This window comes from Acanthopagrus latus, chromosome 12, assembly GCF_904848185.1.
Source record: "Acanthopagrus latus isolate v.2019 chromosome 12, fAcaLat1.1, whole genome shotgun sequence".
In the NCBI taxonomy this organism is placed as follows: Eukaryota; Metazoa; Chordata; class Actinopteri; order Spariformes; family Sparidae; genus Acanthopagrus; species Acanthopagrus latus.
In genome coordinates this window covers 10247232-10270057 of record NC_051050.1, presented here as the reverse complement: position 1 = coordinate 10270057, position 22826 = coordinate 10247232, and the positions used below count along the sequence as shown (strand labels likewise).

The window sequence follows — 22826 nt, the reverse complement described above, 5'->3', positions numbered from 1 at the left end:
AAGAGAGCAGGAAAAGAGAGACCGAGGGAGAGGATGTAAGAGAGGTTAAAGAAAAATGGAAACACATAACAAAGAAGGAACTAGCACAGCAGCAGATTACACACCCCATGTGTTTTTAAATGATGCGTTAAACCTAAATGTGTGGTTGGTATTTTTCATAGTCTTATTATTTTTCTGTGGTGTTGTTTTTGTAGAAAGGGGTGTCTGCTGTAAAAGCAGTAAAGCTAAAGCAGTATCTTATAGACTGCATCAGTTTGCAGCTACCATTCAGATGCATAGTGTTTCGTGCTGGGAAGGGGTATAAATAAAAAGAAGACAAATGCTACATGGGGAAGTCAGAAAGAAAGATTAGTATTTTCCATCTTGGCTCGAACATGTCCTCCGCATCTCTCCTCGCTTCCTGCTTCCTTCATTTTCCTCCCATATGTCCCTCCTTCATCCGCTTATATTCCTCCTCTCCCGACACCCCTCCACCTCACAAAAAGGCTTTTAGATGATTAAAACACAACAGAGTGGGGTTTTTTAAAAAAAAATTTATTGCTATTGTTCACTTTGAGTCTGCCACTGTGAGTGCCGATTGCATCTGTTTGAAATATAGTCCACTAGGTTTTTCACTTTAGAGCAATATATTCAGTCAGTCCTCAGAGGAAGAAACAACCATCGAAGGGCGCCAAATATGAACTACATCAAACTAACAAATGGGTTTAATTCTTCGTCAACATTCATTCACAAAAAAGACAAAGACCTTTTTAAAGGTAAATGAAATTCAGTGTAGCATGCCAGGAAAAACAACACAGAAGAGAAAAAAAACCTTGGCCAGATATAAATAATAAGATTGATGCCACTAATGTCTGCATGGTAAATGTAGCTAAAGCAGGAGGAGGGGTAGCTTTGCTTAGCATAAAGCTGTATTTTAGCTTTGGACATAGCCAGGCTGTTTCTGTTTCCAGCTTTTATGCTAAGCTAGGCTAACTGAGTATTCTACAGAGTTAACTCACACCTTTCCTATCATATCATGTATCCAGAAGGACACTGGGTCACATTTCAAGGTAGAATTACATGTGTGGTAACCAACTAGGTAATGTTAGTTGTTGTCTGATTTGAGTTACCTGTCCTGAGTTTGCCTGCAGGGAAAAGTGGCCGCCGCGTCAACGTGGTCTGTTGAATGTATTTCGAAATAACCAACCTAATCTTATCTATTTCTGCTCACAGAACTGCAGATGCCCTTTTGGCTGCCTTTTAAGAGCATTCATAAAAAAAACATATTTTTTTGTCTTCTCTCCCATCTGAAAGGTCGCTATGATGTTATGGAAGAAGTAGACTGTCTTTGTTTCACAAACTCAGTGGACTAGAGAGAGAAGAGGCTGTCCTGGTGGGTTGTTGGAGGATGGTGGATGTAGGATGCCTCAGATAAATAATAAATGGCTGACGCTTTTGATTATTTGCACTATTGGCTTGTGGCTTCTGAGGCCGTAAGGATCATAATAAAAGTTTCAGCTGGAGCTGCTTTTAAATTACTTAAACCCGAATAAGCTTATGTGTGAAGAATTCAATACAAAATGCACTGAGGCAGTGATGATGTTTATGTGTGGCAGAGGGATCACACACACACACACACACACGAACACACATATGTATGTACCCGTTCCTCTTCTCACAAGCTTGACAGATTGAGGAGGTGGAGCTTAATCAGTCTGACCCTGGCAACGACATCATGGTGATGCAAGAGTACGTGTGTGTGTGTGTGTGTGCGCGCGTGTGTGTGTGTGTGTGTGTGTGTGTGTGTGTGTGTGTGTGTGTCTAAGGCCTAACTCACTGGTGCTAAAGCTTAAAAATGTACCGAGGACCTGATTAAGTTTTACACGTTTGTCGTTTTTTTTCTGTTTATGTATATTCAGAACAATTTGCAGTGACACGTACACAGGCACAAGCACACTGGACGCACACGCGCACACATTCACACAGAACGACGCTGCATTTGAAATGAGGATGATGACTAACTGTGTACGATGTCCTGCTCCTTGCAAATGCTGCTGTCACATCCTGTAAATACGAGTGTACCAGCTGTCCTGCCAGCTCTGCCTCACTGCTGCTGCCGCGTCTCAGCTCGACTCTTGAGTGAGCAGCAGAGATCACCAAAGATGATCTATTTTTCAAGGTCTCCTCAAGCTGGAGTCTGTTCTAAGCGAGATGACACCTGGAGCTTAATTTTTGACTTTTGTCAGATTAAAGAACGCCCTTAGTTGCGACAGCCAGTGCCACTTTTCTGATCAAAGTTGGACTTGTCTCCTCTGTGATAGGAGTTCCAGTATCGTGTCCGTGTAACCTTTTGAAGCTACTGTACAGTACTGTGTGCTGAATAATATCAGACAGCCAGCAGTGGGAATATAAGTGTTTTCCTCATTTTGGAAACAAGTGCTTTGTAAACAATTTTATACTTTTGATGTTGCTAAGGTTTTGCATCATGGCTTATGAAATTATGTTGTGGTCTCTATTTTTAAAGAGAAATGTTTCTCTTTAACTGGACCTTGAACAACTTTGTTAAGAGCTTTATAATAGGAAAATATCTATGACACCAAGAAATACTGATGTTCTAAAAATAAAAGAAGCATTTTCTGAACGCAGCAATCATCAGCTGTGTTAACATTGACACTAATATTCCACTTACAATCAGAGTAATAGCCAAATCAGAGTAGTGCCTCATGTAAACACCTCATTTGGAAGATACTGATCTGATCTGAATTGATTTTCAATCAAGCGAGGGGTGCCGTAAACCTTTTTGTAATTCTGACAATAGGAAGATGTGTGTGCCTTATACTCATATCTGTTCTTTGTTGTTGGTGCAAATATCTTATCTGTGCTTGTTCGACTCACGTGAGGGTAACATTGGTGACATTGCTTATATATGGACCTAGCAAAACAGAACTGATCTATGTTGGAAATATTAAGAGATTTAAGGATTAAATGCTGCGATCATCAAGAGGCTTTGATACATCGACTTGTTCAGATAAGAGTGTGTAAAGATGGTGAAGTCCAACCAAACGCGGAAGGTCCATATTGAAAATTGGATGAACTGGCGGATGACAAATAAATAAATTGCATTTTCTAGTTAGAACAAAACTTATTTTTCTGTTAAATATCCACATTCGCAGCGAATGGAACTACAAAACAGTTATTTTCTGATCAGTTGCTCTGTTGCATGCATGCGCTCATCTTATCTGATCACTTTATTGAGCATCCTTGCAAACAATAAAGTTAGAATCACTAATCAGAATGACTAAGAGATATTGTCCATTTAACCACATCAGTTGTTTGATTTCGCTTTGTTGATGTTTTTATTTGGCAACACTGATAGCAGCTGACATCCCAAAAAATGCTGGTAAGTCGCCTGTTCACGGCTGGCTTCCTCTGCTCAGATTGATGCTCTGTTTTTGAGGTTTTAATTAGCTTGTTGGATGGATATCGTGTTGATGTTTCGTCCTAAGATCTCGGTGAAGTGTGCCACTGTGCAGCTGTTAAACGTCACGAGTCACAACTCCTGGTCACCTCCTCTAAGCACCTTCCCTTTACTCCCCCGACACGACTTGACGGCGTTCTCCTTTGAGTGCGTAATGTGGTCGTCAGCAGAATCGCTTGCATTGCAGTGACATGAGTGTGTGCATGACGTGAACGAGTCTTTGCACTTTCACACCAGATCCCAGGGCGTGATGGCAGTGTGAAGGGTCAAGAGTGGCTCCCTTATTGACAATCAGCGAGCTAATCGATGTAGCCTGCTCAGGTCACAGAGAATGTAATCTAAAACACTGTGGATGATGGTTTTAGCTTTTGAGTTATATGAAAGAAAAAAAAGAAACAAGCGCCCCTTCTCATTGAAGTCATCTTAACATGATGCTGTCATCATGTGGGATCTCGTCCTTACATCACTAAAAGCAGCTGAAATGTAGTCATCAGACTCAGGATTGATACTGACATTGTGAAGTGGTTTAGGTATTAGCTTTGTTGTTTCATGCAGTGAGGTGTACAGGTTTTAGATTTAGAAAAAAGTGCGCACTAGTGTCAGATCAGTACTCAGGTAGCAGCAGAAACTGATCCCTACCTGAAAGCCCCTCCCCCGCCTATTTTATGTGCTGTAGTTTTGAGATCTCCGTCTCTGAGATTCTTCCAGCCAATCCAGCAAAATGGAAGTGAACTGAATCATCATCTTATAAAACATCAAATGAATGAGCGAAATGAATTTCTGAAAGTCAAATGTCCTGTCTCCTGAAAATGAGCAAAAGAAAATGTGCATTTATCTACAATTTCATCATTATTTGGAGTTGTTTATTATTCAGACATCCATGTTATGGTAATTCTAAGTGCTGTATCGTAGGCAACTCAGTTTCTTGAAGATGTTTCACCTCTCATCTAAGAGGCTTCTTCACTTCTAAGTAACTGGAGAGGAGTCGGCTGGCTATTAAACTCTGTGTGGGAGTGTCCTTACAGAGTCCTTAAGGACACGTGAGCTCTGAGTTTCAGAGTCGTCAGGGCCACTTTTGGGTCAAATTACTGACCTTCATGTTGGCTGCTAGGGCAAGGTGAGGTGTTAATGGGTGTTATGCTGTCTAGGGAGGGAACTCAGTGCTGCATTGTAGGTGGGCGATAAGTAATGTCGTAGGCCACCCCCTCTCTTCAAGGACTTACCAGTTGACACAGAAGGACCCACATGAAGGCCGGTTAAGTCAAGTTTTTTATTTCCATTTCCATAATCCATAGACCTCGCTGCAAACAGTTTTCGGTGTTTTTACCGTTGGCTACTGAGGAAACAGATGGGAAGGTGACGGTACATGAAAACCACTAGACTTAATAGGAAAAATAGATATTTGAAAATGCAGTCACATTTGTGGTTCCTTCAGCATGTACAATTTTAAAAACGTTTCTATGTGCCTGCCTCATGTTGTAGCTTTAATCCCACTGCTATTCACAGTGGGATCTCGAGTACATCCAGTGTTGAAAAATGACTTTCATATCATGAGATAGAGGCAGGATTTCCATTACATTTTTCCCTGCAACAACTTCCATTCGTCTGAATAATGGGATTGTTCTCACTGCCACCAGTCCGATGTCTTTCCAGCGTTTTCTTTTTTAATGGTTTATGTTAGTGACAACTTAAGAGAGACGGGAAAGTCAGGGGAGAGAGAGCGAAGGACTGAGCCTTGACATGTGGTAGGCGCTCTACCAGGTGAGCTACCAGGTTTTCGTCTACATTGGATGAAGAATGGCCCTTTGCCGAGGGCATAAAAAGGACGCCTTGCATTGAGAGCTGAAGCCATCTCATCTCAGTCCCATCTGAAAGCGTTCAGAACTGCAGCCTTTCATCACTTATACTGAGGAAATAAAGTCAGAAGTTATCACCCTAGACTGATTCAGTGCTGGAAGAGCCCATTTCTCTCTGAAAAGTCTTCTCTCAAGAAACGTTCATACATCTTGCCGCTCAGTGGGAACAGAATGTCTTCTTCCTTTATTCCACTCCGTATGTACAGGATTGATGTTATGAAATCCTGACGATAGGCTGTCACGCTGTAGAACGAACATGTGGACTAACATTGTTTTGTATTTCTCTCTTCCCCCCCGATGTGTCTCCTTCTTCCCCTGCGTCCTTTCTTTTCTCATTCCTTTTGCCTTTTTTTTGCTTTTTTTTTTTTTTACCGCCCTCCTGTCTCTCCAGTCTACTCCACTCCACCTGGCAGCAGGATACAACAGGGTGAGGATAGTTCAGCTGTTACTACAGCACGGAGCAGATGTTCATGCCAAGGACAAAGGGTATGTACAGCTAAACTTATTAGAATAAAAATTTAATTTAAAAGATGACAGGATTTTTTTTTAGAGACCACGTTTTGAACGGGGCATAATGTTATCTCTGTTCTGTTCAGGTGTCAGAATCTGTTTGGTGAAGGTTTTGTGAGTCGGTCCAACACTTTGTTCCAAATTACACCCAAACAACTATTAGACTTAGACATGGTTTCCAGAGGATTAACATCTGGGCCTGGGTGATTCTCTGACTCTCCATGCAGCACCGCCATGAGGTTGTCATTCGGGGCTTTGAGTAAAATTTCTCCACAACCGTTCAAGGGTTTATTGTAGATCTTCAGGATACATTATAATTACTGTGGTGATCCCTTATCTTTAGTACAGCCCCATCATCAGGTCAGAGTTCTAGGTAATCTGTTGCTCCTGTTCATGCTAAAGGTGCAACATGTGAGATCTTCACAGAAAACGTTTTAAAAAATTCACTAAAATTATCAACACAATGTGAAGAAAATTAATAGTTTTAGCATTGTGAGGGGTTTGTATTGTTTTGCAGAGATATCTACTGAAGTTAATATGCTGATAGAATAGAGGTAAAGAATCAGAGGCTTGTTCAGTTTTTCAACGGTTCAAATTTATATTTATCGTTAATTAAAATTCAGTTTTGTGTTTTTCCCCTCCAGTGGTCTGGTGCCTCTACATAATGCCTGCTCCTACGGACATTATGAAGTTACTGAGCTGCTTCTAAAGGTGCACACACACACACGCACAAACACACACACAGCTCAATAATTACTCAAGCAGTGGCACTGACTAATGATTAATAGGATTGTGTTTTTGCTATTGATAAAGTTGGAAATCGAATTCAGAAAAAATCCAATGTTGATTCTTCCATTGTTGATTTTGCCATTTAATTAAAAACAAGAAAGAGCTGTTCCATCTTTATTCCAATATTAATCAGTGTTTGTATGGACTCTGAGCTTAGAAAGATCCAAAACGAACTAAACTTTGCGGCGTCTCTCTTCTAGCACGGAGCGTGTGTGAACGCCATGGATCTGTGGCAGTTCACCCCTCTCCACGAGGCAGCGTCTAAAAACAGAGTGGAGGTGTGCTCTCTGCTGCTGAGCCACGGGGCCGACCCGACGCTGCTCAACTGCCACAGCAAGAGCTCCGTGGACATGGCGCCCACTCCCGAGCTAAAGGAGAGACTCACATGTGAGTGTGGCGCCTCATTTGCATAAACTGCAGCTGCAGTATGTACAGTGCTGCTGAATGTGACATGGTGCTGAATTAATTAATAGGTTGTTTGAGGAAGGGTGTATTTACAACAGTCATGTTTGTTTGAATTTATTTAAGCATCGGGCAGTTTAAAGGGTGAATCGCAATCTAGCGAGAATGTAGCTATTGATGTCTGGAGCTGAAATCAAGAAATTAAAGAGAGACAAACGCAAACAGCTTATAGCTGATGTGCTGGAACTAGAGCAGTGCTCATATGCGGCTGGGTTTTTGCTTTGTTCGAGTGATGGTCCTTAGCTACCAAGCTCTAAACTCTTGTTAAAAGATAAAAGAACTCCAAGTCCTGCTTAGCTTGTAATTTGTCTGTGTAAATTGAGTAAATGCAAAAATACTGCACTGGCCTGAATATAAGACAACCCTGATTTTTTGGGGGGGGATTATTTGCTATTTTTATAGTTTGTCGGGATAGTAAACTTAACATCTCCTGTTTTTGATACTGTTGGTTGTAAAAAGCGTGACTTTTGAATATGTTAACTTGAGCTCAGGGTAGTAGTGTCTTGAAGACTGATCAACAAAAACAAAAGAACAGTCAGCTGCAGCTCCCGTTGCCTTTTTCTTTTCCAGCTCTTCATCATGACTTTCTGTGTGCTTCTGCAGTAAAGATGTGTGGAGAGGCTTTCTGCTCATTTTCATTTATCAGGAATTAATTTTCGCCTTTGGCAGCAGATTTACACAAGCTGTCAGAAACTCTTTTAGGTTAAACTCTGCCAACACTTAGAGAGCTGACTGTCCCTAAAAGATGCTCTTTAAATGACCTTGAAGTCCTTTTACAGTCTCAGGTAGCGTTACTGCATATATGAGTAAAGTTGAATGCAGCCTTTTGGGACTCGATAAAGAGTTGCACACAACGTTGTGAATTGCTTCAAGCGATGTCCCTCGAGTCTGCATCAAATGGGCCTGAAGACTACAAGTTTGAACAGGAAGTAGATCTGGAGGTGTGGGGGCCAGACCACTGCAGTTCACTCTGCAGCTCTATATTAGCCGCTACTATGCAGCGGACTCCCATTCTGCTACCTGCCTGTAATAGCCCCTAGGACCTGACAACCTTCATGCAGAAAATGGCAAGTTCCCCCTAACACTAATCCGGTTGCTAACAGTTAAAACCTGAACAAGCTAGCAGGTTTTAGCATTCCCTGGACACTATTATGGAAAGGCACTGCCGCTGCATCTTGGGTTTAGCGCCACCCACGAGGTTATGCTGCGTCAATTTTAGTCATTCCTTTTAAATGACTGTCGTCATGTTATATTATCTGCGTGCCCAAATATAATACTGTGCCCACTTTCCAGAACAGAATTTTATTTTATATTTAGCAAAATAATCATGATCCAGGGTTGAAGGTAGTAGAAAACCACCTTGCACCTTCACCGATGTATTAATAAACAAATGAGAAAGTGAACTCCACACACGCACTCTCAGTTGCCTTAAGAAAGCAAGCGGGGTTCAACAAAACGCAAAGAATACCAAAAACACTCAGCTGTGTATGTATTGATGTATTCAGAGCAGACACATGCAGCAGCATGAAAAACACAAATGCGTGGAGCTATTCATAAAGCCTGCATTTATTATTTTCCAGCCTGACAGTGAGTCACATCCCTAACTCCGGCCATTGAATTGCTTTTATACAGAAGCTCATTCACAGAAGCAGCGCGCCTTCACCTCAGGGTACGAGGATCAAGACCTGTTTCATAAACCTTTTACTCCAAATATCCTTGAACAACTGCACGTCATGTTCCATTCTGATTTCAAGCTGATTCAGGGCAGCGTGCAGTTAACCTTCTCCCGATGTAGTTGTACTCCTCACAACTGTTTCTTTTTAAAGATGCCGGTTTGGTTTTTGTGTAAGTTTTATCCGTGCTGCCGTAAAACCTGCCCTGTTCTCTTACTTGAACATTCAGTAGATGCACGATATTCAATGAATTCGACATGAGGAGCGCCACAGTTGAATCCATGCAGTGGTTCCTTTACATCTACAGCCACCACGGACTCAAAGCAGACAAGCTCAGTCTTTGTCTTTGGCAGAAAGCTCTCTGCAACTCTTTGAAAATTAACTACAGAGTCAGCTCTCTCGCCGTTGCACTTGTTGCTTCATCCGCTTAATGATGCGGATGGGAGCAAAAATCAAATGCAGCATCAATCATGAGCCATCTTATGTTGGTGTGCAATTGCAGGACAATTGCTCCTGTGGGCTATTTGTTCTCTGGTGAGGTTTGTGTGTTTGTGTCTCAGTTGGACCTCAACTCCTCACAGAGACACAAACCTAAACCTGAAGATTGTTGTTTTCAAAATCGGGCTTTTCTCTGTAGTGTTCTGACAGGTATTGTGTTGTAGCACACACCTCTATAGTGGAGATTCGTCTGCCTGTAGGGCTTGTGTGAGAGTCTCTGTGTTCAGTGTGGGGTTCGATCGGAGGAGTTAGGACAAAAGCGTCTTTTTTTTTCCTGGGGTAAAATGTTATCTGACAGCACAGACTTGGATAAATACTTGAAATGGAAATCCCAAAGAATGTAATGTAAATGAATGTCACTATCCAAATCAGGTAATACTGCAATATTTACGTATTCACAGTATTACAAACTACGTGTCTGTGGGGACGTTCCCTTAAAAAATGCTGCATTAAGTTGCTAATACCAGCCGGAGATGCCCCACAGCTGCAGCTTCATGTTAAAAGCATTTAATGGAACTTTGATTTTCAATTATGAAGCTTGTGAGTAAGCTTGGCACTTAACCACTGACATTGATCAAAAATGCGTCTATGACAGTACAGTACTACAACAGTCATTTTCTGACAGGGGATCAGTTTTACATTCTAGCAGGGTGTTATAGAACATGAAGGAGCAGTCACAGTGAGCTGCTGGATGAAGACAGGCCGCACACCTTCTGTAACCAGCCACCTCGAACTCAGGTCGGGTGCAGCAAGAGATCAGACCGCAGTCTCTCTTGAAGTGATAAAAAAAAAAAAAAAAGTACAGTGATAACACTCAGCCCATTGTTGTCTTGAATAGAGATGTGGAATACAAGATTTGTCTGCAATAGAAAATCAAAAGAAAAAATCAATACAATTGACAATTTGATTTGATTGGTTGCTGTTTATCCGCTGCATTTCCTGTCTGAAGCTTGACTCACAGCACTCACTGTTGTCTCTCACACAGTCTTGACATGAAAGCAGCTGTAAATGAGGACGGAAATCAATCTTACATGATTGTAAATACTTTTCAGTAATGTAGAAAATGGGCAGTGAGCTACATACAACATTCAAACTGAGCTAAACCACCTAAACCAAGAGGCTCAGTATCCTTTGAAAGCTCAATATATGATATATTCACAGTACACTCAAAACAAACCATTGCGCATTTGAATTCAAATCGAAATTCTCCATGCACAGGGACCTAACAAAAACATCATGCTCATAATCTCTGGAACTGGAAACGTTTTCTCTTCAGGCCTCTAAAAAAATGCTTCAAATGAAACAATCAGAGAAGAAGAACATTGCTTTGGTTGTCCACGCTAAGGTTGTTAGCTGTGATGAAACATAGGCAATTCTTCATTTTAAGGGGTCACAAACCCAATAGTTTTTGGAGGCACTGTGGCGGACTAACGAGGATGAAAAGTGATTTAAAGTTTCTCTCGAACAATAGACTGCAGAGGCTGCTTCTGTTGTTGAGTCTCTCTCTTCGGACCGAGCTCCCTTGATGATATGACGTCTGTCTGGCGGTCTTGCCATTCGACCGAATGTCTGATTAAAAATGCGCGAATGCTGCTGCTCGGTCAGTAGATGGACAGGCTTTTATTAAGCCTGAAATGCTGCCGGAGCGACATTATTTGTTGTTTGTAATTTTTTGGCCCTCTGGGGGGATAATCGCTTGTTTCCGCTCCAACTCCAGCACGCAGACTGTTGCATCATAAGTAATTAGCTTGCTAGTAAGAATTTTGAATTAATCTTTCTGAAATATTAGTATGCTGCTGGGTCGCTGAGAGTGAAAGAATATATTGGTTGAATCCCGGAGAAGCTCGTAACTCCAGTTTTGGTCGTCTTTCATTCAGCTGAAGCGTCAGATGCTCCTCTGTGGGTTGGAATACTTTCAACCCTGTCAAGATACAATTTTGTCTGTTTTCTCCGTTCCTGACATGTTGACATTTTTGTTTCTGTGTGTTTGTGTGTGTGTGTTCAGATGAGTTTAAGGGCCACTCGCTGCTCCAAGCTGCTCGGGAAGCTGACATGGCCAAAGCGAAGAAGACCCTGGCCCTGGAGATCATTAACTTCAAACATCCACACACACATGAGACTGCGCTGGTAAGATGCGAACACACACACACACACTTGATTGTGACTCCTACACTGGTGCACAGATGCTAAGATGACGTTTCTGTGTCTGTGTGTGTGTGTGTTAGCACTGTGCTGTAGCGTCCCCGCACCCGAAGAGGAAACAGGTGACGGAGCTGCTGTTGAGGAAAGGCGCCAACGTGAATGAGAAGAATAAAGAGTGAGTGCCTTCGACATGTGATTAATTTGTCGTTATGCAAAAAGAGGTTGCATCATGAAATGAAAGTGCTAAACACAGAACACATAATTTTTGAGAATCTGAATGTGACTGAACCTGATCTCAGTGCTGCGAAAAGGAAGAGTAGAGCACCCGATGCTATTGATAAGCAGGTTTTGTTACTTAGTGATCTCATAGAAAGAATGATGGTTTGGGAGACACATATCAACAGGGGAAGAAACTTTGAAGCGACAACGGCACGTTTTCCATCGAGAGAATGCTCATCCATTCACTCTTGTTTTTCCTCTTTTTCTATCACTCGCCCTCTTCTCCTTCTTTGTCTCCTCCATCAGTGGGGGGCTTATTCTTCCACCTTTTCACAGTTCCCTAGGTACAGCGGCCAGGGAAAATGCCTCTTCCCGTGTTGTTTGCACAATGGCTTCCTTTGTGCTCTAATTCGTTCTTGTTTTTTTGTGAAATAAATTGCGCCCAGTGTGCTGCCCGAGTAGCATAGTGCAAGGGAGGGATTGGGGAGCCAATATGAACCCATATGGCCATTACACTTTGCAATCAGCAGTTACTTCAGAATAATTTTCTTTCCATTCAACATAAAAACTTGCCTGTTAACAATTTAAATTACAAATTCGAAATAAATACAACCAGAGCAGTTTCTACAAAGTATATACAAGTATATTTTAGCAACCCAGTCACTCGGTTTCTTGTTAAAATGAAAAATATCTCTCATTATAACACAGTAGTTACTGCAGCAATATATTACCTTAATTGCTTTGATTGTATCGATTTCGACGTTTTAATTAAAACTGTAAATAGGTGAATTTTTTGCTCTAATGGATAATCTTTGTCATTATAACGTAAATAGATCAAACACTGGATGAACATGCTTCTAAACAGTTTTACTCACCTTAATCACCTGTTTTTCTCTCCTCTCTGTAGTTTCATGACTCCTCTCCATGTGGCAGCAGAGCGTGCTCATAATGACATTATGGAGGTGCTGCAGAAACACGGTGCCAAGGTTGGTCGTATTTCTTCATTTTCATCTTAAGCCAGCAATCTATTTATGCATCTCTTTACTTCCAAGTGTAATCCCTCTTAAATATATGCAAATACGCTCTTCATATTCCTGTATAAATCTCTCTGTTTGAATATCCGTCTGCTTATCCGTACATGCATATAGAACAACATTACTCCGGATTTATTTAGTCTGTTTGGTTGTTTGTATCTGGTTCTCATCCCCATGTACAGAGCTCTCCAAAGCATTTGATTCACAACACTGAGTCAGAGTACATGAAGCAGTGCTCTTCTGATGTCAGTATTGTAACAGTGAATCTGTATCATAACATGTCTTTGTGTTTGCAGGTGAACGCCCTGGACACGCTGGGTCAGACGGCTTTGCACCGCGCGGCGCTGGCGGGCCACCTTCAGACCTGCAGGCTGCTGCTAGGATACGGGGCAGACGCCTCGCTGGTGTCACTGCAGGGCTTCACTGCAGCTCAGATGGGAAATGAAGCTGTTCAGCAAATACTCAACGGTGGGCAAACCTTGTGTGTGTGTGTGTGCGTGCGTGTGTGTGTTTGTGTGTGTGTGGGAGGCTGTGCAGATGTGTAGGTGCTGTGTTTTGGTTGCTATGCGCCAGCTAGCAACAGCCGGATTATCAGAAAATGTTTCGAAAGGTCAAAATTAATAGTGTGAGACTGAAGGTGCAGATTCAATCAACCAGTGAACAAACAGCACAGTGCCTTTAGCTGGTCTCAACTTTGGGACAAACATTATTAATGGTTTAATTGTTATGATTATTTCGATTGAGGCAGATCTGATCTTTTGTGGACGCACACGTGTGAATGCTTAAATTAATAAACAACAATCTGCTAAATGGCAGATGTGGGTGATTTTAGCACAAGTAGTTTGACATTTTGAGAAATTAATTTATTAGTTAGATGCAAGAGTGAGATGAGGAGACCAATGCCACATTTATGTCTGTTGAATTTGAAACTAAGCTACAACCTGATACAGATGTAACGTGTTAACTTGGTGGATGTTTAAAACCTTCAAAGACAGCCAGGCTAGCTGTTTCCTCGTTCCAGTCCAAGCTTATCTTACCAGTCGCTTCAAATCAAATTTAACCACTTATTTTTAACCACAGCAGAGTAATCGTGGAAGTGTGAAAAATCCACCTCCAGTGAACGGTTGTCAATAGTTCCATTTCGTAAGGTGGCAGTTGATTAATCACTTGCTCCTGTCGGTTATTGTTGATAACAGATGTTGTAACGTGCAACCCTGTCTGCACCAGTGGTCCAGTCCTGTGACACATCCCTTGCATTAGTGACAGTCTGGGTGTTTTTTGTCTAACGTCATCTTCTCTCTTCACCTTTGCAGAGCAGAGATTTACTTTCATGATCCTTTGACGTAGCCAGTGTTTCTTTAATGTTCTCCTGTCTGTTCTGCTGTGTAGAGAACGTCCCGGTGAGAAACTCAGACGTGGACTACAGACTTCTGGAAGCTGCTAAAGCCGGAGACCTGGACACAGTCAAGGTATTACTAATGTCATTTGTCATCCATTGTTAAGAGTTTTTAGTTAAATCAATGCGAACAAGTAAGATGTGTTGATATTCAGTGTATTGTGTATAAATATGAAACATATAGTATGTGGTATCTCTCAGTTGAACATTGTAGATGAAGGCTCTACTTCCAGGTTCATTGCAACAGTCTAACAATTAAAAAGAATCAGATGACTTTAAGTAAGTCAGAAAATAACTAAAGGTTGTTTGGGTCATTAAGGGGGTTCAAGGATTGAAAAGAGACAATTTATTTCCCTCAAAAACAATCAGCGTTGGTTTTATTTGAAAAAAGACCATGACCTCACCAGCCTTGGTGTGTGATGACACCAGTCCTGGGAAATAATCACCTCTGCGGGAGCAGAAATCTTTTTAATTGCCTCATTATGGTTTAGAAATAATACTGCAGAATACCATGCAGAGAAATGTGTGTGGACTTGACCAGCTGCGTGACTCAACATGAGTTTTTAAACCGGGGAAAATTCCAACTACTAGCAATTCTCAAGTTGTGCAGACTAGAGCTGAACGATTAGTCTACTAATACTACTAGAAAATAATGATTTATTTTTTTATTTTTTACTTTGTCACTAATGATGGTAAATGAAAAAAAATTGAATAGTTGCAACCCTAACATGATGAATATAGTAGTTTTATTGTCCCTAAATCTGTAAAAGCCCAACTGTTCAATCAACAATGAGAGATTATCATTCATGATGAAGTGAAGCAGTGATACATAACGAGGACGATGAACTAAAGATTCTTATTTTTTGTACCAGGTAAATTCAACCCAGTCGCCAGCATGAAATGATGAAAGGTTTTTGTAAACCACTGATACCTTCACATTTGCACGTCATAGGCCAACAGTGTCATATTGACATTGACTGTTTTTGACATTTGTTAGCGTTAGCCACTGGATCTTTTTAATGAGAACCCAGGAAGATTTCCAGCCATGTTTTTGGTGATCCTAAACAGGTGTTTAAGCCGAAACATCATCTTCTCTTAACCCTAACCAAGTGGGTTTTGAGCCTAAACCTAACCAGAGCTTAGGCACACATTGAAAATTTAACCTTAAAAAATGTAAAGTTGCAAAATAAAGGTACATAAAGTTACAACAAATCCATAGTCTGCAAAAAAGTACATTTCCAACATTTACTCTGGTGATTGTGTTGGTAAATTGGACAGGGTCTTATGAGAATGTAGCTCAAGTAGTCCAGACCCTTTATTTTTAAACAAAAACAGGACGAAATGTTCTGACCTTTTCACCGTTCTGTTGCTCTTACGGCGTCCTGGTCAAAGCCATTTTTGTCAAATGTCAGGTAGATATCAGATGTTTTCTCTTCATGCCTTTGTATTGTTGTTCACATTGATTGCAGCAACACTGCAAACATTTCTTCCTGTTAAAGGCCAAATTCGGGAAAAAAAAACAAAACAAAAAAAAACAAGCTCTTTGAACCGCCACTGTTAGCAGTTTGATTTGCACCGGGCCCACTCGTGTTAGAAATGTAGGCGCTCATGATGCACTGTATTATGCCTCGGATAAAATCCACCCACCAAATGTCAGGACCGGGAAGATTCGCTAAAGTATTTGACAGTAGTATTTGGTGTCAAGTGAAAATCTGTGTCTTTACCCGCGGAGACAGACAGTAATGGGGTTATCGAGATGAAGAGGGTCTGTCAGTGTGTGAAGCGTGATGCCTTGGCAGGTTGGCAGGGGATCGAGGCAGAACAGACGATGAGCTCTGGTCTGGCTTTCTGTCAGTCTCTTGTTACCTGACACACACGCGCATGCACACGCACACGCACATGCACACGTACAGGGACTTTTCTGGCTCAGCTGCTGATTGACATTTTAAGAACAAAAAGGCCTTAGCACTGTTTCGTGGCTGGTTCCTGTCATCTGTTCACATGTTGGGTAGGTTCAGGCTGAACTGTTGGACAGACAGTCGCCCAAGACGACGGGTCAAAGAAAGACAGACTGTGTCTCTCAGGAACATTTTCTACATCATTCAAAGCATTAAATTACTAAGTGATGTGCTCAAGTATTTCTTGTCCTACAGTACAGAAGCTGCAGCTGCATTTACTGTATCAGATAACACTAAGAAAAAAAAAAAAATCCCATGAGACATAGCAGCTATAATCTATCATTTTATAATAAGGTTGTGTTTAATGACACTGTGATAATGTGAGTGGGGTCGCTCGTAGCTACCAGTCTACAGAGAATTATCAGCCTCTTTCACCTTTATGGAGCTCTTCAGAGTTTCAGCTCATCGTTCAACTGTCAGAGATGCAACTTTATTGTTTTATTTCATCACTCTCATTTTTAGGGGCGTGACAGAATATCGATATGATGATATCGCTTAATCCTATGATACACTATCAATACACTTTTTTGAAAATGGGTCTAATGCTCGCAGCTACGCTTTGACTCAGTTGTCAGACTCTCTGAAACCAAGATGCAGCAATCCTTTTTGCCTTTTTTTTTTTTTTTTTTTTACAGATGTTGGTGATGATGGTTCAAGACAAGCAGAATCACTGTATCTTGACATTATCTTTATCCTGATAGTATCGTATCATGAGTTACATGAATGTCATTCCCATTCATACTCATTTTGTCATTGTGTGCTGCATTAGGAAGCTCTTAAAGCCTACTGCACACTACCTGTTCAAAACAGCAGACACAGTTAGTGTCTAGCTGGAGAACACTGTGGCGCATTTAGCAGCCAAGGAGCCAGATGCGTCCTTTCGGAGTGGGCAAAGACCAATAAGATCGTAACGTATCGTAGCATAGCATAGAGTTTTGTAGTTTATTACCTTCCTTGTAGTGTCGTACGTTCGAGAAGCTTGAACCAGCAAATTTTCTGACTTCATTTGCTTTACAAAAAACAATCAATCAATTTTCTTTCAATCAACTAAAAGATTTATTGACTATATGACGCAGCTCCACATTGGTTATTTCTGATATTACTGCTCAATACGGAGTCCTCTTTGCTCTCTCTGAAGGGAAGTTATCCAAGCAGACAGAGTGTACTTGTCATGTCAGCTCATATTGATATAAATGTCTTAGAAACAAACACTCAGACGCTCCGGAACAAACTGGAATTGATTCATAAATGACCCCATGTCATCCTGACCTTACCAAAAAGTCGCCATAGCCTTCTGTGTGAAGCCTAATGTCTACACTTTTAATCATACCCGCCAGCTTTAATCAAAACCAACCACTTAATTTTATTTATATTCCTCGAAACACAGCTTTAATCCGCAGAAGGTGCTCTGCAGCTGCAGTGAAGGATAATGGCTTAAGACTGAGGAACAAGTCTACCAGCAGGATGTTTGATTGCATTTCCTGTGAAAAAACAGCATCCTGGAGAGTGGAAGTAAACTTTAAACTAAATTCCCCACCGTTTGTCCTCTTACGTGTGATCCCAGGTGTAATTGGGTGTGAAATAAAAGAAAAGTAGCGCGGTTATTTTCTGTGAGCAGCAGGGCAGCGGGTGTCGGCCTCAGTTCAGCAGAACTGCATTATCTTTCTCAACTTCAGTTAATAACTTCAGTATTGTTGCCGCAGCTTCCTAAAACCACCCCACATATTTCATTTCACAGACATATTTTTCATCATAAATCATGATGGGTGGGCAGAGGAACAATGTTACTCTTTTCTCTGTTTGTGTTTATCCGTCTTGCTGTTGCTGCTCTCTCAGAAGTGCCGCTTGTCTGGTTTGATACTAATGTAGTTTGTTAACTGTGTTTTTAGGAAGTCGAAAGGATGATGTAAACTTAAGAGTTAAGGGTGTTACAGAATATCTCGCCTTCACCAGATGTTTCTGCTGGTTATATAAATCCTACTTTAGCAGCTTACACTCACAAAAGTGCATTCAAATTTCATCAGCTGAACAAGACAAAGTATTTATACTAGCAATGCAAGAAGTTCTGTGACCCTGTACTTTGGCATAAAGGTGCTTCAGGCTAAATGCTAAATTTGCTGATTAGCATTTGATACAAAATGCAGCTGAGGCTGATGGGAATGTTATCTGCTTCGGAAGTAATTGTTCTTAACTAAAGTATCAGACAAATTAAAGTTTTCACCCAGTGATTGCAGTAAATTAAAAGTTAAGGACTCACAAAGGTGACTATAATGTGGCTGTGTCCAACCTCATGTCAATCCATCCAGTAGCTGTAGAGACATTTGAATTAGAACAACAAATGTAAACGTCATGGCAGAAGAAAATTAAGTCCAATGGCTGTTCAAAGTTTGAATGCAATAGAGCATTTTCGTGCGGCAGTCATTTTCTTCAAAACACTGGCAAGCTCCACTAACGTACAGCAGGTTCTGTAAAAGAAAGGAATCTGACTAATTGTTACCTGAAAATCTGGAGAACTGTCAGTTAATTTTGATTGGTGGTTAAAAAACACATAATTTATAACCCGTTAGCTTCTGCAAGACAAGGACCAACACCAGCATTCCACCTCTTCCTTGCTAACGTTAATGTTAAAGTAGGAAAGGCGTAAATTAATTCTGAAGTATCAACGCACATTAACGCACATCTTGGACACTTCAATTTAAGCCTGAAAGTGAAACATGTTTACCAGGAAGTGGTTTAATGCTTACAGCTATCAAGTATGTTTTTATGTTTTACTGTGAAATATTAGCTGATATCCCCCCAGATTTTAACTATCCGTCATCTCTTCACTTGCTGCTCAGTCAGGAAGTGGTGAAATTATAATTTGTCAGAGATGTTTCAAAGACTTGCAACCTAAGAAACTGCAGCGTAACATTATCCCAGCAATCGAGCTTCCTACTCTGAGGGCGATGTTGTTAAGATACTTCAAGCTGCTCCTAGTGTTTGAAAGACTGAATTATTTAAACTATGAATTGTTTCTAAGACTACACCTGAAATATTCGAGGCAGAACAAAGAAATGTCCCCTGTTCATATTTATATGTAAATTACTTTCAGTGATTTTATCCAATTATCAGAGAAAGATGATGCGTCCAGTTTCCCCAACAGCTGCTTTTTTTGTTGTTCTCTCAGTGTTGAGATTTTGATTATTTACAACGATTCATCATCCGTCTTCAGTAAGAAAATGCTGTTACTGCATTTGAACATTAAAAAGAAAACTCATTGTTCTGGATGAAAAACGCCTTTGATGAAAAACTTTTAAATCAAATCCTTCTCCAAAGAAAGGGTTTGAATCTAAATAAGAAGAACGATAATGAAAATAAATATTGATTGCAATCGCTACGTGATTGGTTACCAGCCGTGGAGAATAGATTCATTTCTTCACAGCTCTTTAATTTGAAGACAAAAATTCACTTTCGTCCCCCCTCTTTGTCCGTTTCTCCGTCTCTCTCCAGTCGTTGTGCACGGCTCAGAATGTGAATTGTAGAGACCTGGAGGGACGACACTCCACCCCCCTTCACTTTGCTGCTGGCTACAACAGAGTGTCTGTGGTGGAGTACCTGCTGCACCACGGGGCCGACGTCCATGCCAAGGACAAAGGGTGTGACACTTAAGTTGTTTGAATTGTGACTAACATAAAATTAAACATTTACAGACAGATTTTGGTCCATCTTTTGTTCGCGTGATAACCTAGAAATAACCGTTTGTTTTTGCCATGACAGCGGTCTGGTCCCCCTCCATAACGCCTGTTCGTATGGTCACTACGAGGTGGCCGAGCTGCTGGTCAGACATGGTGCCTCAGTCAACGTTGCCGACTTGTGGAAGTTCACGCCGCTCCATGAAGCCGCTGCCAAGGGCAAATACGAGATCTGCAAACTGCTGCTCAAGGTAAGACATGCATTTACATTAAATTCATGTTAAAACTTGGGCCACCTCAGTAGCAATCAAGTCTTGGTAAAACTCAGCGGTAGTCACTACCTTGGAAATCAGACTAATGCTGCATGAGGCAGCTCTTCAGATAAATAAAGACCCCTCTTATCAGCCTAAATCAAAGACGGTGGAAGTAAAGGGAGGGTATTCTGGGTTCTCTGGGCATGTTTGTCTAGTATTTTCCAATGCTTTATTGACTGAACAATGAATCGATCATGAAAACTAGAAGAGTGTTGTCATAAGAGATCATCTCCGCCTGGCCTGACCTAAATGAATCATTACATATCCGGTATGAAGTAAATCTGCAGACACTATTGTTCAAAATGAGAGTAAAAACGTGGTGTGTTTAATAATAGGTAGGCTTTGATTTTAGCCTAGCCGATTGCCGGAAATGCCTTTTGCTGTGTTGTAAGGTATATTGTGAAATGTCAAACACTGCTGAAAAGATGAAAGACTGAGCTTTAGCCTGAGAAGAATCGTATTAATATTTAAGTGAATTCACACCAAAATTCGGTCTCAAGGTTCCAGAATTCGGCGTGAATTGATCTAACATGAAAAAGAAGTTGGTAATACTGAGATTCCAAACTGAAGCAGTGGTTGATCATTTGTGACTCTGAACAGCAGGAGTGAGGAGTCAATGGTGGTGTATAACAACACTGTCAATAAAGACAGAGGTCCTTGAGCATAAAGTCATACATTTTTTAAAAAAAAGATATGAGGCTGATGGATCCTGTAGTATGTAGGCTTGGGCCAGTATTAGATTAATTTGCAATATGTTTCCCAATATCAAACAGCTGGTATGGCTTCTTAGGGATTTTATTTTGAAAAGAAAATTGCGCAAATTGGTGTTGTGACAGCTCACACTACATGCATTGATACATGACAAGATCAGAATGAGACCGGCCTGGCAGAAGAATATTGGCCTGATGTAGCAGTATGCATGGAGTGCTTTAACATACAGACATGCAGGCCAGCTCATATGGCAATATTTGGGATATTTAAAAAGAATGGTGAGCCAAGGGATTTAAATGAGGCTATATGTCATCTGTCATGTCATGTCACCGTATTGCGATTTTGGATATTGGCCAAGCTTAGCAGTATGGTAAATTTGCTGTGGACAGACGCGACCTATGGCATTAACGCCTCCAGGATTAAGCTTGTTGAAGATATTAACTGTTAGTTGCATGCTTGATAATATCTCCTTCTAAAGGAGCAGTTTCTACACCACACTAGGGAAGTGTCTAGAGACAATCGAGTATATCACATGTATTATTTCTGTTGTCTGTTTGGCATTAAACACCACACCAGCCACATCTGCTAACATTAGCATGCTGATGTAGATACCATGCCAGACTTAAGGGTACGTTGAAGTCTGCAGGATTCAAATATTGGGATACTGCAGCCATTTTCTTGATCTGGCTTTAACCCTAACCCCTCTTACCCTCCTGTACTTAGAGCTTAAGAGGAAAGTATTTACAAGACATGACAAGACATTTCTCAGTCTCAGAAAACTGCCCTGCCGTTTAATGCTCTGTGTGAATATTGTTTGCTGCTCGGTTTGTACAAATCAACAGTAGAGATCAAAGTCGTTAAGAGTCCTGAAATTGGCTCATCAGACGCAATAGAAGTTATAACGTGTCATGCTCTCGGGGATAAACTGACCCAATCAGACTACAGGGCTGAAAATATCTGCAGTGTGATACCTGGTTGTCACGTCTCGTAGTCTAAATGAGTCCTGTGAAATGTCGCAGTTTCACAGCTGAATGTGATTTTGTTGTTCCTATCATAATCACCTCCAGACAAGGCTCCATCACCGCTGTGTTGTTGCCATATGGCGCGGCATAAATTATTATTAGATCAACACTGTTCAGTTCATGCACATGAATGCACGCGGCGAGGCAGGCACACATCCGCTGCAGGGATAATGTGTTGCTTCGAGACTTAGAATTAAAATTCCTTCACTGTTGTTGCACAGTGAGATCAGGTTTGGAGCAATCTCTACCAGATGCACTGAAGAAAATGAAACAAGCGCATAACACTATTCTATATACTTACAAACACAGAATGTGGTAAAGACTTAAAAGGCTTCCAAACAAGGCTTGTATGAGGATAGTGAGAGGCAGAAGAATATTGCTCATGGTCTGTGAGATGGTGAGATTGACAAGGTCAGGCTTAGTAGTACCAAAGTAAAAGTGCGATGGTGCACTGAGTGTGTGCGGATGTAGTGGTGGTGGTGTGGTGGAGCTGCTGGGATGACAGTTGTGGTTTGGGGCTTTGGTTGGGGGGGAGGGCAGTGTGAAGGAAAGTGACGGCTCTGGGGAAAAAGCCGTTTCTTAGTCTGACTGTGCAGCTGTACAGAGGAACCCAGGTACAAACATGCACTGGCTTTGTTTGGGTCGCAGAAGTGATTTCCTGGAGCAAGCCTTCAGGAAGATGAGATCCGGTGACTTGAATTAAAACTAGTTGATAATTGTTGATGTCATTTGTGAAGTAAAAATAACAAAACCCAGTACTGGGTGGTGCTCTGGTGTTTGGGGTCACAGATGAAGAGGACTGTTTCCAACCCTGACGTGAGTCTGGTCTGCAGGTTCACTATAGTGCTTTGAGCACCAAATTAATGAGTTTATGGAGGCTAATTCACACAGAACATTAGTGTTTTATGTTATTGATTTACCTTTATTTAACCATGTTAGCCCCATTGGTTTCATGGATCTCTTTTACAAGTGACTACTGGTTTTCTGGTATATAGTATGTTGACCTGATTGCAAATTAATATTGATCCAAACTCTGGAAAAGAGGGTTTCTCTTCTTAAATCACTGTGTGATTATGAGGGGGAGGACTATTGGTCACTTGTGTCGGCATAAGAT

General features: G+C 41.1%; 1 protein-coding gene across 1 annotated transcript in view; it reads left to right on the top strand.

The window, feature by feature from the left end:
* Positions 1–22826, top strand: part of tnksa (tankyrase, TRF1-interacting ankyrin-related ADP-ribose polymerase a) — a 115647-nt gene that overhangs the window by 71906 nt on the left and 20915 nt on the right. Inside the window, exons 7-16 of the mRNA XM_037116521.1 lie at positions 5705–5799; positions 6468–6534; positions 6813–6999; positions 11251–11372; positions 11471–11562; positions 12514–12592; positions 12937–13108; positions 14030–14109; positions 19484–19629; positions 19751–19916. Coding sequence (XP_036972416.1) covers positions 5705–5799; positions 6468–6534; positions 6813–6999; positions 11251–11372; positions 11471–11562; positions 12514–12592; positions 12937–13108; positions 14030–14109; positions 19484–19629; positions 19751–19916 — 1206 coding nt within the window. The remainder of the gene's footprint in view (positions 1–5704; positions 5800–6467; positions 6535–6812; positions 7000–11250; positions 11373–11470; positions 11563–12513; positions 12593–12936; positions 13109–14029; positions 14110–19483; positions 19630–19750; positions 19917–22826) is intronic.